Source organism: Columba livia, chromosome Z (genome assembly GCF_036013475.1).
Source record: "Columba livia isolate bColLiv1 breed racing homer chromosome Z, bColLiv1.pat.W.v2, whole genome shotgun sequence".
NCBI classification, from domain to species: Eukaryota; Metazoa; Chordata; class Aves; order Columbiformes; family Columbidae; genus Columba; species Columba livia.
Window position 1 is genome coordinate 32,357,510 of NC_088642.1, and position 14,044 is coordinate 32,371,553.

A 14,044-nucleotide genomic window follows, 5' to 3' on the forward strand; every position below is an offset into this window, starting at 1 on the left:
TCTTGAGGTAAGCAAAAGCCACAGCTAGAGAGGACTAAGTAGAACTAACACCTCCTCGCACAAAGTAAAGAAGAAATGAATGGCAAAAGACTAGGTAGACATTAGGCAGTTTCTGTAAATAGGAAGTACTGGCACAGACAGGGATTGTACATGTTCCCTATTAATTATTAAATCTGTGTGTAAAATGAGCATATACTGTCTTTTCTTTCTAAACTAACTTACCACACAATGTTGTTACCACCTCCATACAAACTATACCTAAACGCAAAACTCCAGTGCCTCACTGAAGAGAATACACATGGTAACAAACAGTCATGGATGTCCCTGTACGGCCAAGGGAATGCGATAGCAGGTTTATGACATGTTCTGCCAAACCACAGTCAGTGTTCATCGCAAAATAAACCAAACTGTAACAGCCTGAATGTTTTCAAATCAGTTGTCATTGTTACTGTCTCTTAAATGGGAACAAACACCAAAAAAAGATCTTCAGATAGCTGAAAGTGACTTTCACACAAGAGCACTAAAGCATCATCAGGGGAATGCCCAGTCGGTGCAGGACCAGTTGAACTAAATTGTGAACAGGCACTAACACCATCATTGTGCAAACAGCAGGACTGTAAAATAGGCTCCTGCACTTGTTCCAGCAGCTTTCTTGAACTGTTGATAAGCCACAGCGATGGTGCAATGTGCCATCTTAGCCCATATGTGCTACTCAAACTAAGATGATTCATCTGGTACTGTGACCTGAGAGCTACATGAGCTCTTGTTACTCAGGTCAAAGTGTAAACAGCACGGGGTATTGTAACCTTCAGCCTTCTCTGCCCAAGTCTCTCTATTCCACATGAGAGCACATGCAACAATCTGTTCTTCCTGCGCAAACTAATTGGAGCTCAGAGGTGTCCACTGTTTTTCTTCATACTTCTAGTGAGGCAAGATTTTTGCTTGCACTGGTTACATTTTCAAATCTGCTGGGTTGGCTTACTCAAATTGTGGGATTTTTTCTCATCTCTAGGAAACAGTGCTGATAGTACATACAATTACACTCAATATCTGCTTCAAACCGATAAAACTTGAGAAGGAATGAAAGATGATGACTTACTTCCCAGAGATGCTGCGTGTTCCTGACGGCTCCTGCTTGAACCTTCTCTGGCAAGAGTAGGACCCCCTGGAAGGGCCCAATCCAGGTTCCCTGCTGGATCCGCTGAGCTGCACAGATGCCGTAGGCCAGGCCAGGCACTGTGCTGGTGCACAGACACACCTCCCGGGGCAGGTCCCGGAGCCATTCGGGGATCTCAGGCGGAGGTGCCGCTGCAGCAGCACTGCTGGTGCCCACCAGACGCCGCAGGGAATGGAGGGGACCATGCATGGGGCACTCGCCGTTGCGGTTGTCAGCGCACATGTCACATCCTGTGGAGCACAGAGGGAAAACGCAGTATCAATATGGTGCCACTGGCCACCGCCATGATCATTGAAAGATCATGCAGAACCCTCTACTTTTCCCATTATTTCGTGGCAGCTCAGCGCTCTCACACACTGTGCCCTTCTGCATGTCACTCAGGATGGTTTTCCTACTATCAGCAAAGCCCTCAACAAGAAATCCTGAAGGCTGAGCAGAAACCCTGCAGACATTTTGCAAGTCTGGTGTGTTCACACACGTGCCAACACTCACTTATTTCAACATAGTTTTTTAAGATTCATTTTTTTGCTAATATAAAGCCCATTTAAATCATCCCAGTGTGTTTTGGTGAGACATTTTAAAACACGGTTGTAACACCTTACAAGTCCTCCTCATTTGCCTTACTACAGCTCAGTCAAAGGGCTTAATTGGAGCAGGATTTAATTTCATCCTTAGTTTAAATGAACATTAGCTCTACTTTTTACATTGACAGCTGTGTATGTACAGTTCTGTTTAGAAAATAAACAAAACAGAACTTCATTAATGACAAATCAGAGCATGCATGAACATTTACCTTCTTATAGGTGAATCTAATGTTGAAACAGTAATTATATAGCAAATATTACTGATTTCTAGCACACACTTGAATACTTTTATTGAATGGGAATGAATGTTCTTTCCCTGTTACGTGTAGCTGAGGGTAAGAACAAAAACAGCATGTCTGGTTTTGTGAGCAGCTCCCATGAAAAAGATTAGTTCGTAAAAATGTTGATTTCCCTAACCGTTCTTAATAACAGATGCTGTTTCTCTATTTTGGGAAGAGGCTACTGTGATTTTTCTTTCCTGAGGAAAAAAAAAAAAAAAAAAAAGGTTAAATATTTCCATCACACACTATTTCATATGCCATGAAAGTACAACTTCCAGGAAAATGTTTCATGCTCGGGAAATCCATTTCTCTGGACTTATGTTGAGTTAACATAACAATAAATCTATTGAAATATGTTACTGCCTTCTGCACGTTTCACTTACCACAGTAAAGGTTTTCATATAAAATTATTCCAGAAATACAAATGGAAAACAATAACTATGCCATAGTACTCATGTAGTTAGCCCTAGATGTTTTCCCTAATAATTTTATACAATCTACGCCCATTCTTATAAAAATAAAGCACATTGTTTTCTGTAGAAGCTGGAGGTTCTTGGTCTAACCCACAGATTTAGACTTGCTAGATTGCCTGTAACCACAGTTTCAATTCTCAGGAGGACTGACTCAGCTGTTCTTCTTTCCAAGGTGGATATATAGTATGTGTTATGTAGGCTTCTGTACTACAGAGCCTGAAAGGAGAATCTTCCTCTCTGTTCAGTAAAAGCTGCTAAAAGATAATAAAAGCTGTATTTTCAAAATATGGCCTCTATTTGCATTCTCCAGATTTAGACACGCTTTCTAAGCATTATTTGCTGTCATCCTCTTTTAAATTGTACAATACAAAAATGGTACATTCAGAAATATTAAAATATTTTAAAGTTACGTGTGGAAGCTAATTTCCTTTGAAATTCTTATTACTTCCTTTGAGTCTTGCAGAAAATGCATGGGTCGCTACTCAGTGCTTGTCTGTTCAAGTTCTCTATATTAATTGCAGATTTTAGCAGAAAGCAAGCAAGCGAGCCCCGAGTTGGACATCACTCTGGTGGGTGTCACTGCAGAAGAAGGCCTGCATATGAAATTCGCCCCATGCCACCCCTAACACACCGTGCAGCATCAGGGCAGGGGGGCAGAAAAGCCCTTGCCCGCACTGCAGCCCACCGGAGCAGCCATGGGGCAAAGCCCTCTAGTGGGGACCATGCTTATATTGGGGAAAAATAAATAAATAAATAAAAGCCTTTGGCTGGAGGGTTAAAGCCTTTTCTTAATAATATAATCCCTGTTGCAAAACGACTCTCCGGTTGGGTTAAGCCGCAACTGCAGAGGGGTTTTGTTCACTCAACTACATCAATTAGAGGTGGCTGGGGGATGAGATTTGCAGGACCCCAGGGAAAAGGTTTCTGGCTGGTCCTGAGAGAAGAATGTTATGCAGCAAATATTCCTACAGTCATTCCCAGGCATGATGTATAAAAGGCAGCAAGTACATGCTGGGATATTTTTTTATGGTTTTGTTGTTTCCACAGTTAGTTTGGAAAGAGAGGTATAACCACAGCATCTTTTCTTTCCTCTTCAAAACCAGTCATCAAGAAACACTGTGTTTTTGGCATATCCAAGGATCTCAGGGGCTACATTGGAGTCTGTCATTGGACATCATACAGGAAAGGATCTCAAATATGAAAAAAAACACGACCAAAGCAACAACAACAAAGGGACAAAGAAAAAAAAAAAAAAAACAAACAGGTCAGCATGTGAGTATACTTTAAACAAATTTGGCATTTTACCATGCAAGTTAGAAAAAAAACATCTGACAGGAAAACTGAAGGCTTAAAGAGAGGAGGACATCTAACCATGACATCAATTAGCACCTGGAGCAGGCCCTTGAATCCAACCTGTTGGTACTGTTTGACCATCCTCAAGATGCATAACTCTTCCCTCAACTACCTGATTATTAATAGATTTCTTGAAAACACCTTATCTCTGTAGTAACTTACGTTAAACATACTAAGGCATCTTCATGACTCCACTCAGGCAATGTCAGTGTTCATCTCCTGCATCCTGCCACCAGATATGCATAAATTTTTGTGCACACAACCTTTAGTACTTGCCTAAAACAAGGGTTTCTTCTCTTCATCCTGGCAATATATGTACATGAGCATGGATAAAACATCTTTTTTCTACCCCTTCAAGAAAAATAAATTAAGAAATTCATGAGAAGTATAAACAAACCTTGTGTCACTGTCATTTACCCTTACAGAAAGTCACGAATAGTTATATTTATTTTCCACTATCCAAAAACTCTGGTAATGTCTTAATGCTTGGCAGCAGCAGTATCTGATCTCCTGCTGTGTTCCTTTCCCTTTGTCCTGCCAAAGCTGAAAATCTGGAAAATGAAACATCTTTTGAAACTGTTTTGGCTTACGGCTTGTTGAAGAGAGGGAAGGAATCTGTCTTTAATCCTAAGTAGTACTGAAATTCTTCTTAGTCGCATGCTTTATACATCTATCTTTAGTTTTTATGCTATTGTATGAATAAAATTTAAAAAATATCTTCATAAATGTGATAAGGAATGGAAGCTCTAGTAGATTTATTTTACGCTTTCTTGAGTAAAAAGTTACCATGCACCTTTTCCATGACTAACTTTTGTTAGTTGGTTAGTCTGACCGAAGCACACTTTCGACAGTGTTATAGAACTCTTTTAAAGAGATTCACTGTGAGTAGTGGATTCTTCTGCCTCAGAGGATAAGGGAAGGAAGTCCTTAATATCAGACGTGGAAAAAAGGGAGAATTTTGAGACTAGCATGCTATCCTGCCTCACCAAAAGGATCAACAGCATTATCTTCTTCGATACTGCAAAGTAAGACTTGATACTGTGCACCAACTTGCTTAATAATACGTAGAAAGTAAGAGGGTTTTTTGAGAGGGAGAATGTTGTGGTTCACTGGCATCACTGGAGCTTCCAGACTGGGTCAAAACCACTACGATCCACAAAGGTATGGGACGTTCACATAAAAAGGACATGGTGGGACAAACGTGAGCTTTCTAGAGGACTGCCACACAGGACAACAAGGAGACACATACTGTGTCCTTCCTCCTCTTTTGGCCTCAGACAGCAGCTGAGTACAGTGTGAGTACAGGCCTCAGCCAAGGACTGCTGAAATTAATACTTCCATTGGCTGTAGTAGCATTGGTCAAGCCCCAGATCAAGACAAGAAACAGCAAGAAATGTGAGAAAATTAAGGGGTTTGCTGAAAATGGAAAAAGCAAAAATTACTGTATCCAGAGCAGAGTGTTTCTGATAAAATCAGGAGACATAGAAGGTAAGGTCAGTGGGAATGCTCCATCGAAGTCCCAGGTGCAGCCAGGCGCTTTGGAAGGAGATCAGTTTCTCACTTTATACCTTTGTGCTCTGTAGATGGGATGATTAAGGCAAGGAAGAACCAAGAAAAAAAAAAAATCCTAGTGGAGCTGTTTGGTATGGCTCTTTTGGGAGGAGTGCAATATGTTATCGTTTATTTGCCTCCATAAAAATGAACACAGTGTAATGCCAGCACTATAACTCTATGTGAGTACACTCAATAGTACTAAACTGAAGCAAGAGGGAAAGGACACATCATTGCCCCCAAAATATAATTCTAAACACTCTCCAACCTAAATAACACTACTACTGCATATTTTAAAGGAAATCTGAGAGGAGAAAGCTTTTGTCAGTGAAAGGTAGGGTCCAACACAGCACTTTAACCAGCAAACCAGCTGTAACAATAAATGAAAGAAATATATATTTTTTTTCTCGGCAATAACATGCTTCAAAGGTGCAGTTATACTGGATACCTGCAGTTTGCTGGTATTAAAGAAGTGTGGCCTCTGACCCTCTGCTTCATAATTTACCACAAGCATGCAGGTATCTGGTGTAACTGGCCATCATTTCACACAGTATTACTCGCTTGCCAAGTATAAATCACTGTGGCTGGCCCTGAGTCCCTGGCTGGGCCCGGGTACCCAGCTAAGGGGGAAGCTGGGCTGTGTGAAAAACAGTGCCCTTTCTTTTCCTGCGGGCTGGAGCTTTCCTAAGGATCATGAGCTCCTCGTGCCTCAGTTTCTTCATCGACGAGTTGATATCAATTTCTTTTTGTGAAATTAACCGCAGTTCACCGCAGACTGCCTGGCCCGCGTCGGGCTTTCGGGGCGACGAAGCACAGATGCGCTCGGGTTCCTTTTATTTATTTGTTTATTTACTCTGCGTATTGGCTGCGGGGATTTGGACCGAGCCCAGCCGGCTGCCCCAGGGCCGGATCTCGGCGCGGGGCTACGGAGCGGCCACCGGAGGGCGAGAGCCACGTAGGGCGCCGGGTCCCGTCCCTTCTGCCAGACCCGTCCCTCCGGGGCTTTCACCCTCTCGCTCTGCCCGCCGCGCCCCGCCGGCCGTCCGGGCGGTGCTCCCGCACCGGCGCAAGAGCTGCCGCGGGGTCCGAGCGCCCCAGCCGGAAGTCGGGCACACCCCGCCCCGGCCCGTCCGGGGAAGGCGGTGTGCGAGGGCCTGCCAGGGCGCCCCGGGTGGGACAGGGGGTCGGGGAAGCGTCCTGCTTGCGGAGCGGCTTTCGAGTTGTTTCTGCGAGGTGGGTGGGGGCGGGTTGTGGGAGGAGGGTTTGATTTTCCTTGCCTTCGACTGGACGTATGAATGAATTAAATTTCTGTGTCAGGTATGAGAAGGGTAGAATATTGTGTGTAGATAAACCTTGCCACCCCGTGCCCCTGAGAGATCCCCATATACAATGTAGAGATGATGAATAGGCTCTGGGAGAGGAGATCGAAGTTCAGTCCGCACCAGCACCACTCTCTCCTACAAAACTATAGGGCAATTAATTGTGGCTTGTCCCCTCATCCTTCATCTCCTGGTGGCACATATCGATGGAGATTACTGCTGATGGACCATTTTATCACCCTAAATAAACAGTCACCACCTTCTCTAACCTCAATCTAATATATGGCTATCTGCTATGTTTAAGGGTGCTGGGTAACTAATGATGTAAAATAGCTAAATCATACAGGTTACCAGCAGTCTAGAGAAAAAAAAAAATCCAAATGCTCTCTACACCGATCCAGTCCACAGCATGTTATATATACGCTGTCTACCCGTAGATTGAACGGGAAGATGCGTGCAAACTGCTTGCTTGCGTGACACTTTAGTTTTACGCAGCATATTTATTACAGTGACAGGTTGGCTCTTCCTGGTGAAGGTAGAGGAGTCGTAGACTTCTCACTGGGAAAGCCTTTCCCCAGCAGCGAGGGGCAAGCCTACAGGGCAGCAAGCCGGCCCCGCACTCCCCAAACTCACCCTAGGAGATCTCGCTGTGTAAGCACCCCTCCCCCAGCCCCCAGAAATACCCTCATCCTTCCAGATGCAGAGAAGGGAAGAAAACCGTCCCCAGCCGCCTGCCACATTATCAGGGTTTTAACATAGTCCCTTTTACTTCCCTGGGAGTAAAGATTGCAGGGCCCTAATTAGGGGAGGGGGGGTCTATTTTTTTTTCTTTTTTTTTTCCTAACTAAACGCCTTTGCATTTAAAACGATTACATATAGACGCTTAACACACGGCTCTTTGGTGGCTCTCGCCCCATTCCCTCGCCCAAGACCATGCCACATTCATTGATATTTGATGATCAAGGCTTGTGTCTATGTGGAAACTGTCGCCCATCCATCTTCCCTCGGCGGCCGCCCGGCGCCGGGCCGGGCGCTGGGGAGCTGGGCCTGGCGGGGTGTCGGACAGCCGGGACCATCGCCAGCCCTCGGGCTTTCCCGTCGCGGAGGCAGCGACGCCACCGCCACCGCGGGAGCAGCCCGCTCGCCCTCTCGCCTCCCCGGTGTCCCGGAGATCGGCGGAATTCGCAGGCGCCTGTGCCGAGCGGGTGATCCCGCGGGTGGGTGCTGCCAGAGGTTTGCGCCGCAGAGGAAAAGACGGCTCGCGAGGCGGGGGGGAGAGCGTGGGGAAGAGGGGACATTTGGGAAAGAAGAGGAACCCGGGCATTCGCTTAGTTCGCGAAGGAGGTTTATGTAAGATTAAAACCCGATAAATAGGCAGCAGCCCGGGGCCTGCCGCCAACGGCGAACCGGCGGGCTGCGGTCGGGGGAGGCCAAGGCGGCAGCCCTGCGCCCAGCCCCCGGGGACGGATCGGCCCCTGGGGATGGGTGTCTCTCTGCCAGGCTGTGGAGGGGCCGGTTTCTCGGTCTCACAGATGCGGTGGGGCTGTCCGGAGCTGGAAGTGCAGCAAGCAAGTATAACTCAAACTGAAGTCGATCACTCCCCAACCTCACCCACAACCCTACCTTCTTTCTCTCAAAGGGGCACCTCCGCTGCAGAACGCGGAGAAAGGGATGGAGTCAAAGTGGCTGAAAATTCCGCCTGCCCACGGAGTCCTTGCGTGACTCCGAGGCACTCGGGGAGCTGCGCAGGAGTAAGCCAGGCCGGTGCCCCGCAGCTTGCTCTGCTGCGCCTCTGATTGTGCGAGGAGCGGAGTGCGTGGTACGGCACGGGCTTCCCGTACTATTTCCGCACTTACAGTTCGCTTTTTTCTTTATTTTTAAGAACGAGTTGCCCAAAGCAAAGGCATCTGGTCCCAGAAGGATGAAAACTCGGTTTAAAAGATTTGCTCACGGACAATGGCTGGAGGGAAAGTTGCCTTGTTAACAAGTTCAACTGTAAGATTTTTTAGATTTCGCTGGGGAAAAAAAAAAAGGAAGAGACCGTAATGGCAGCAGCCTGCCCTGTCCTTCAGACCGCGAGCGCTGCCCGGTCCCAGGCGGACGCGATTCACGAGCGTCTTTTCTGCCATCGACCCGTTTGTTCTCTCGAAGCCACCTTTAATAATCGTGGTGGGAAAGAAGTATGCAGACTTCGCCTGCGACTCTGTGGCGTGCTATTATTCCACTCACTCCTTAAAAATTCTCCCTCCAAATCGCTTTTTTATCTTCCTGCCTCTTTTTAAAATCTTTATCTTTCAGATTTACAGAGCTGCTCCGAGAAGTAAAACATATATTGTCTGAACGGTTCGGTTGACGGCTAAAGGTGCATTCCAGATTCCATTACGTGCCTGTAACTTAAGAGATCACGCTTTCTGCACCCGACAATAGAAAATACACTAACACTTTTCACTACAGGGTAAAACTGAGTACGATAAAGTCACTCAAAGCAAAGTCGGTATCCAATATAGAAAGATTTGCAATGTTAAGAAGATGATTAAGATTATGCTAGCATCCACGCAGTTTAATTAATACACAACAGAGTTTCATGGAAACTTTAGAAACAAACTCTGCATCTTAAATTAAATCAAACGAATCCTCATTTTGCTCTGGCATGTGCTTTTGGATCACTGGTTTGGCATATCGTTTGTCTGTTCAACAGCTTTCCTCAAACAGACATTTAGGGGGGGCAGAAGGACAGAAAAAATGAAAAAAAATAAGAAACCTTATGATAAGAGAGTATGTTTGAAACAATGGGAAAAAATGCACACGCTGAAGCCATGTTCCAGTGTTTTAACAGGGACAGATCCGTGTTCCCTGAATTTTAGTAATAAATCTGATTAATTAATATACTTCATCTAGTTATTTTCACCCCCTTAAATTTTCTCGGCAGTGTAGTATCGACAGATACACGAACAAAAGACAGGCAGAACCAAATTCTTAAATCACAAACTTCTAGTTGATACAGATGTTTAATAATAGGGCGCCTTCCTCTCCCTGCCCCCCCCCCCCAAAAAAAAAAAAAAATCTGCAATTGGAAACAGCAGTGTTAAACGTTTTCTAACCACCAAATCCTAAACGAATTGACAGTTCTGGCAGACGACCTTTTTCATTTAGAAAAACAGCTTTTCTTATTAAATGGCCATGTCATACTTTCCCATGAGGGTGAAAACTAAACCCAGTGGTGTGTTAAGGAGGTCTGAAAGGAAAACCATACTCCGAGATAAGAGGGAGGAAAACTTTGCCCTAATCCACCTGATGAAACCTGCAACTTTTTCCCTGCCCAGCTTGGAGTAATTGATTTCTGGGTATTCAGCGAAGCTCTGGCTTTCCAGGCAGGAACTGAGCGAGACAAGCAAGGCGATAAAGGACCAACTTTACAGCAAGCTGATCTGAAGCATTTCTGAAACTGTTTTCCTAAGCAGCCCCCCGAGACACATCTACCCCCCACAGCAGCCTTCCCGGTGAAGTGTACCTTCCAGGGAAGGACCTGGGTCTCAGACAAGAAAAGCCATTAGCGAGAGGCTACCACCCGCCTCCCGAAAGCACTGAGAACAACGCAAAAACAGCTCAAAGTAGGGAAGGGCAAGCCGAAGGATGCTCCCCATGGAGAGGTGCAGGCACCGACTGCCGTTCCCAGCTTGGGGCGTCCGTAGTCTGGCCTAGTGCGGGGAAAGGCGGAAGATGGGTGGTCGGGGACTGCGAGAAGGGGCACGATACGTACGGTTGTTGGGGTCACTGGTGTGCTGGTTCAAGGGGATGATCTCCATGCGCTGCTGCCCGTACAGGTAGTAGTCCAGCTCCTCGGCTGTGCACCGGAACCGAGCGGCAGCGCGCTCGCCGCATTTGCTGCCGCCGCTGCCGGCCCCGCACAAGTCCTTGCCCTGCAAGGGAGCGGGGGCTCCCGAGGCCGAGGGCTCGGAGCTCTGCAGCGGTCCGAAGACCGGGAGCTGGGACACAGGCAAGCAGGTCAAGCCGGCCAGGGAAGCGGCCGCCGCAGCGACGCAGGAGGAGGTAGAGGAGGAAGACGGAGTGGACGAGGAAGAGGAGGAGGAGGCTGAGGAGAGTGAGGCCGGGCGCTGGCGTAGGCTGTCAGCTGGAGGCTCGGCTCTCTCGGACGGCTGGAGCTGGGCGAGGGTCCCACTGCTCTTGAGCTGGCTGCTCTGCGGGAAAAGCTGCTGCCAGTGCTGCAGATAAGCGGGATCCACCTTCAGGAACGCGGATCCGCCGGGATCGCCGGGCTTCAACATTGCGCTGCCTGTGGAACGGAGAGGAAGGGGAGAGCAGACGTGAGACGCCCGCCCCGGCCGGGCCGCCCCGACTTCGCGGCGTTCTCCACGCTTGGACACGCCGGCCCCCTCGCGTCAGCTGTCCGGGATCGGCAGAGGGACCATCCCCGTTCCGCTTGCCTGCCCGTGCCAGGCTCGGCAGGAGAAAGCCTCGGCCCGAAGGTCTCCAGAGCGGACATGCAAGAAACGCGCTGGTCGGGGCGACAAGGCTTTCCTCTTATCCCCGCCGCCTCCCCTGGGGCGCGGGCAGGACGAAGGCGGCGGCGGGATGCTCCTCACGCCCGTGGCCGGAGAGCCCGCCGGCCCCGAAAGGCATGCTGCTCACCCCGTCCCCGCGGCACTCAGTGTCTTTCCCTTTCATTCCCTTCCCTCTCTCCGCTGGAGCAAACGACTCTCAAAGTTGACAACGGGGAGGAGGAAGAGGAGGAAACTTCAGTCCCGCGCACACACGCGCGACTGTCTTCTCTCCAGCTGCTCCTGCTTTCCACGCTGGCGTTTATAGGAGGACAGGACTCCGCAGTACCCTACCCCGGGCGAAGAAACCTCGCAGCGGCCTCTTCTGAGTTGACTGTGCCGGGCGCGACGGAGGGGCCGGGGCCGCGCTTGCCCGGCGCGGAGCTGCCTTACCTGAGCGGAGTGCGTCGGAGCGGCTGCTGCGTGGTCGGCGTGCGGTGGAGTAGGCAGCCCTGGGAGCCTTCGAGACGGAGGAGGGTTGAAAGGAGAGACTTTTCAGGTCTTTGTCCACGGGGCTGCAGGGTGATCCTGCTCCAGGTGCCGGGGACCGGCGGGCCGGCTAACTCCGAGCCGCCGGGCTCCCTCTGCCGCGGCTGCGCATCGCAGTCGCGCCTGGGCTCTTCGCTCGGCTCTGGCAGACTCCGGGCTAAACACGTGGGTTTTACGACAGCGCAAAATACAAGTGTGTGTGGTGTGTACGAGAGGGAGGGGAGGGAGCGGGAAGTTACCAGCGAGCCTGAATGCAGAGTCCTTTTTTTTTTTTTGGCAACTTCCCTCACTTCGTCCCTTGCTCAACTTTTAAAGGTGTCCCTTTCTTTCCTTCCCTCCTCCGTCCCTCCTTCCTTCCCTCCCTCTCCCTCCCTTTCTCTCTCTCTCTCCCTCCCCAGCTCCAGGAACAAGGCGCCCCGAGAAGAGTTGGGCTGTTACCCTGCAGGAAGGGGAGCACCGCCCGGCGCAGATCCGAGCAGAATCCGCGCCGCTGCGCCGTCTCCAGCGCCGGCCCAAGGCAGCGAGCACCTCGCACCATGCCAGGCGGCCGGGAGCCATGGCCTTGACTCACTTGCCTTTTGCCCCTCGGGGACTAAGGTGGATTGTAAAGGCCTTCCTGAACCGTTAAACTGTCCTGATACTGTCGCACCTACTTAACAAAGTCTCCTGGGATGACCTGCCTCCCGTTCCCCTCGGCTACCTAAGACCTGCCCCTGGAGGTCCCAACGCAGTCAAGGGGACTCATCACTCTAGAAGTTTTCTCTCTTCAGACCTTGTCCCCTCCAGCACCAGCACGTCTCTCTCCTGTGCTCTGTACTCGGTTACAGTACCGAGCACCAAGTATGCAGATGGAGATGCAACCTGTGGCGAGAAACTTCTCATCTCTAGCGACTTTTTCTCTCCACTCTGCTTAAAAAATTGGCTTTTTCTGCCCTGCTACTCACAATTGTTGGGCTCACATACCAGTGAGTATTTAACAGGTTTTTGAGCTTCTTTCCTGCACCATATGAAAAACTGGACGAGAACTATAATCTCTAACGTACCTAGCATGTACACTGTATCCCACGCACTGAAGACAAAATACTTACACGAAGGGTTTATGTCATCAGAACATCTCTCTAATGTCAGTAAAGCTCTCATTGTCAAGTGTCACGCTGCCACTAAGCGCACGCTTGCTTACAAACAATGTGCACGCGTGTAAACTGCTTTTGCCATTCCCTCCACCCTGTTCCTAGTTTATTTCTTTCCCACCGTTCATTCTCGCAGAGCCTGGGAAAGCTGCTGCTGTTTAGACTTTGTCTGTGTCTAAGGCAGGACATTTTAACACAAATTTGAACAGGACTGGGGCAAAAAATGTTTTGACTGGCGTCATTTTGACAAGGTCATCCGTCATCTGCTGTATAGATTGATAACACCTAAGTTAAAGGCAAACACGAGTCGGAAAAAAACCTCGATTTTTATGGGTTATAAAGTTGTCTATACAAACCTTCTTTATGTCTTAGATCAATTCCATTGTGCAACATATAATGAATTTCCAGCCCTCTCGCTCTATTAATCCACTTTCTGAAGTGCTGAAATACTGCCGTTCAGCTGAGGGAGAGAGGTACCGGTGGGAGCCTGTTCGCACGCTGGCTGGTGTGCGCATAGCGCCTAGTTGGGCACGATCATCTGCGAATGGGCGCGCTTGGGTTTCTCTGTTTTCACTACATTAATACAGTGTCTCTTCCTTGGCCAGCTCCTTTCTGGTCACAATTTAATTCCGCCCTTTCCGACTCGTCATTTTTTTAAAAACGTGTTCCTCTGCTTTGTTGTTGTTTGCCTCGCTGGACATCTTTTAAAAATACTGAATTGCTTTTAGTGGCAGCTATGTCTAAAAATTCGTTTCACGCTAGAAAAATGTGATGAAGTGGGGGAAAGCTCCTAGCTAATGGGCTTAAGTACATTGTCAATATCTGCACTTGCCTTGAGTTGTTAACACAAATATTCCATGCGGGTTCATATTAGGAGGACTTTAATCTGTTACTGTGGGTTGTTTTGCAGCTGGAAAAGTAACCGGGGTTACTTTACGAGCCACCAGGGTGGCAGAATAAAATTTATAGAGCCCCTGACACTTTGGGACACAGCCTAACCTCAGGAAAGAGGAAGGAGTGCAAGGGTCGCCAGTTTCTCCCGTCCTCAGGGCCTGGCGGGCAGCGGGAGATGGCGGCGCGGGCAGCGGGCAGCCTGCGGGAGGGAGCCGGACCCCGCGGGCAGCCCGG

The 14,044-nt window shown here is 48.7% G+C and overlaps 1 protein-coding gene across 4 annotated transcripts in view; it reads right to left on the minus strand.

Annotated features, from left to right (window-relative positions):
* Window positions 1-12,357, minus strand: part of PRDM6 (PR/SET domain 6) — a 79,825-nt gene extending 67,468 nt beyond the window's left edge. For 2 of the 4 annotated variants that reach the window (XR_010468823.1, XM_065045304.1), the window contains exons 1-3: window positions 11,691-12,352; window positions 10,499-11,032; window positions 1,100-1,407 (exon numbers count right to left, since the gene is read on the minus strand). Coding sequence is in view for 3 of the 4 variants with exons in the window: in XM_065045304.1 (XP_064901376.1) it covers window positions 1,100-1,407; window positions 10,499-11,024 (834 nt within the window). In the remaining variant the exon portion in view is untranslated. Of the gene's footprint in view, window positions 1-1,099; window positions 1,408-10,498; window positions 11,033-11,690 lie in introns of all 4 variants that reach the window. The other 2 variants (XM_065045307.1, XM_065045305.1) reach the window with 1 other exon arrangement.
* Between the last annotated feature and the right edge of the window lie 1,687 nt (window positions 12,358-14,044).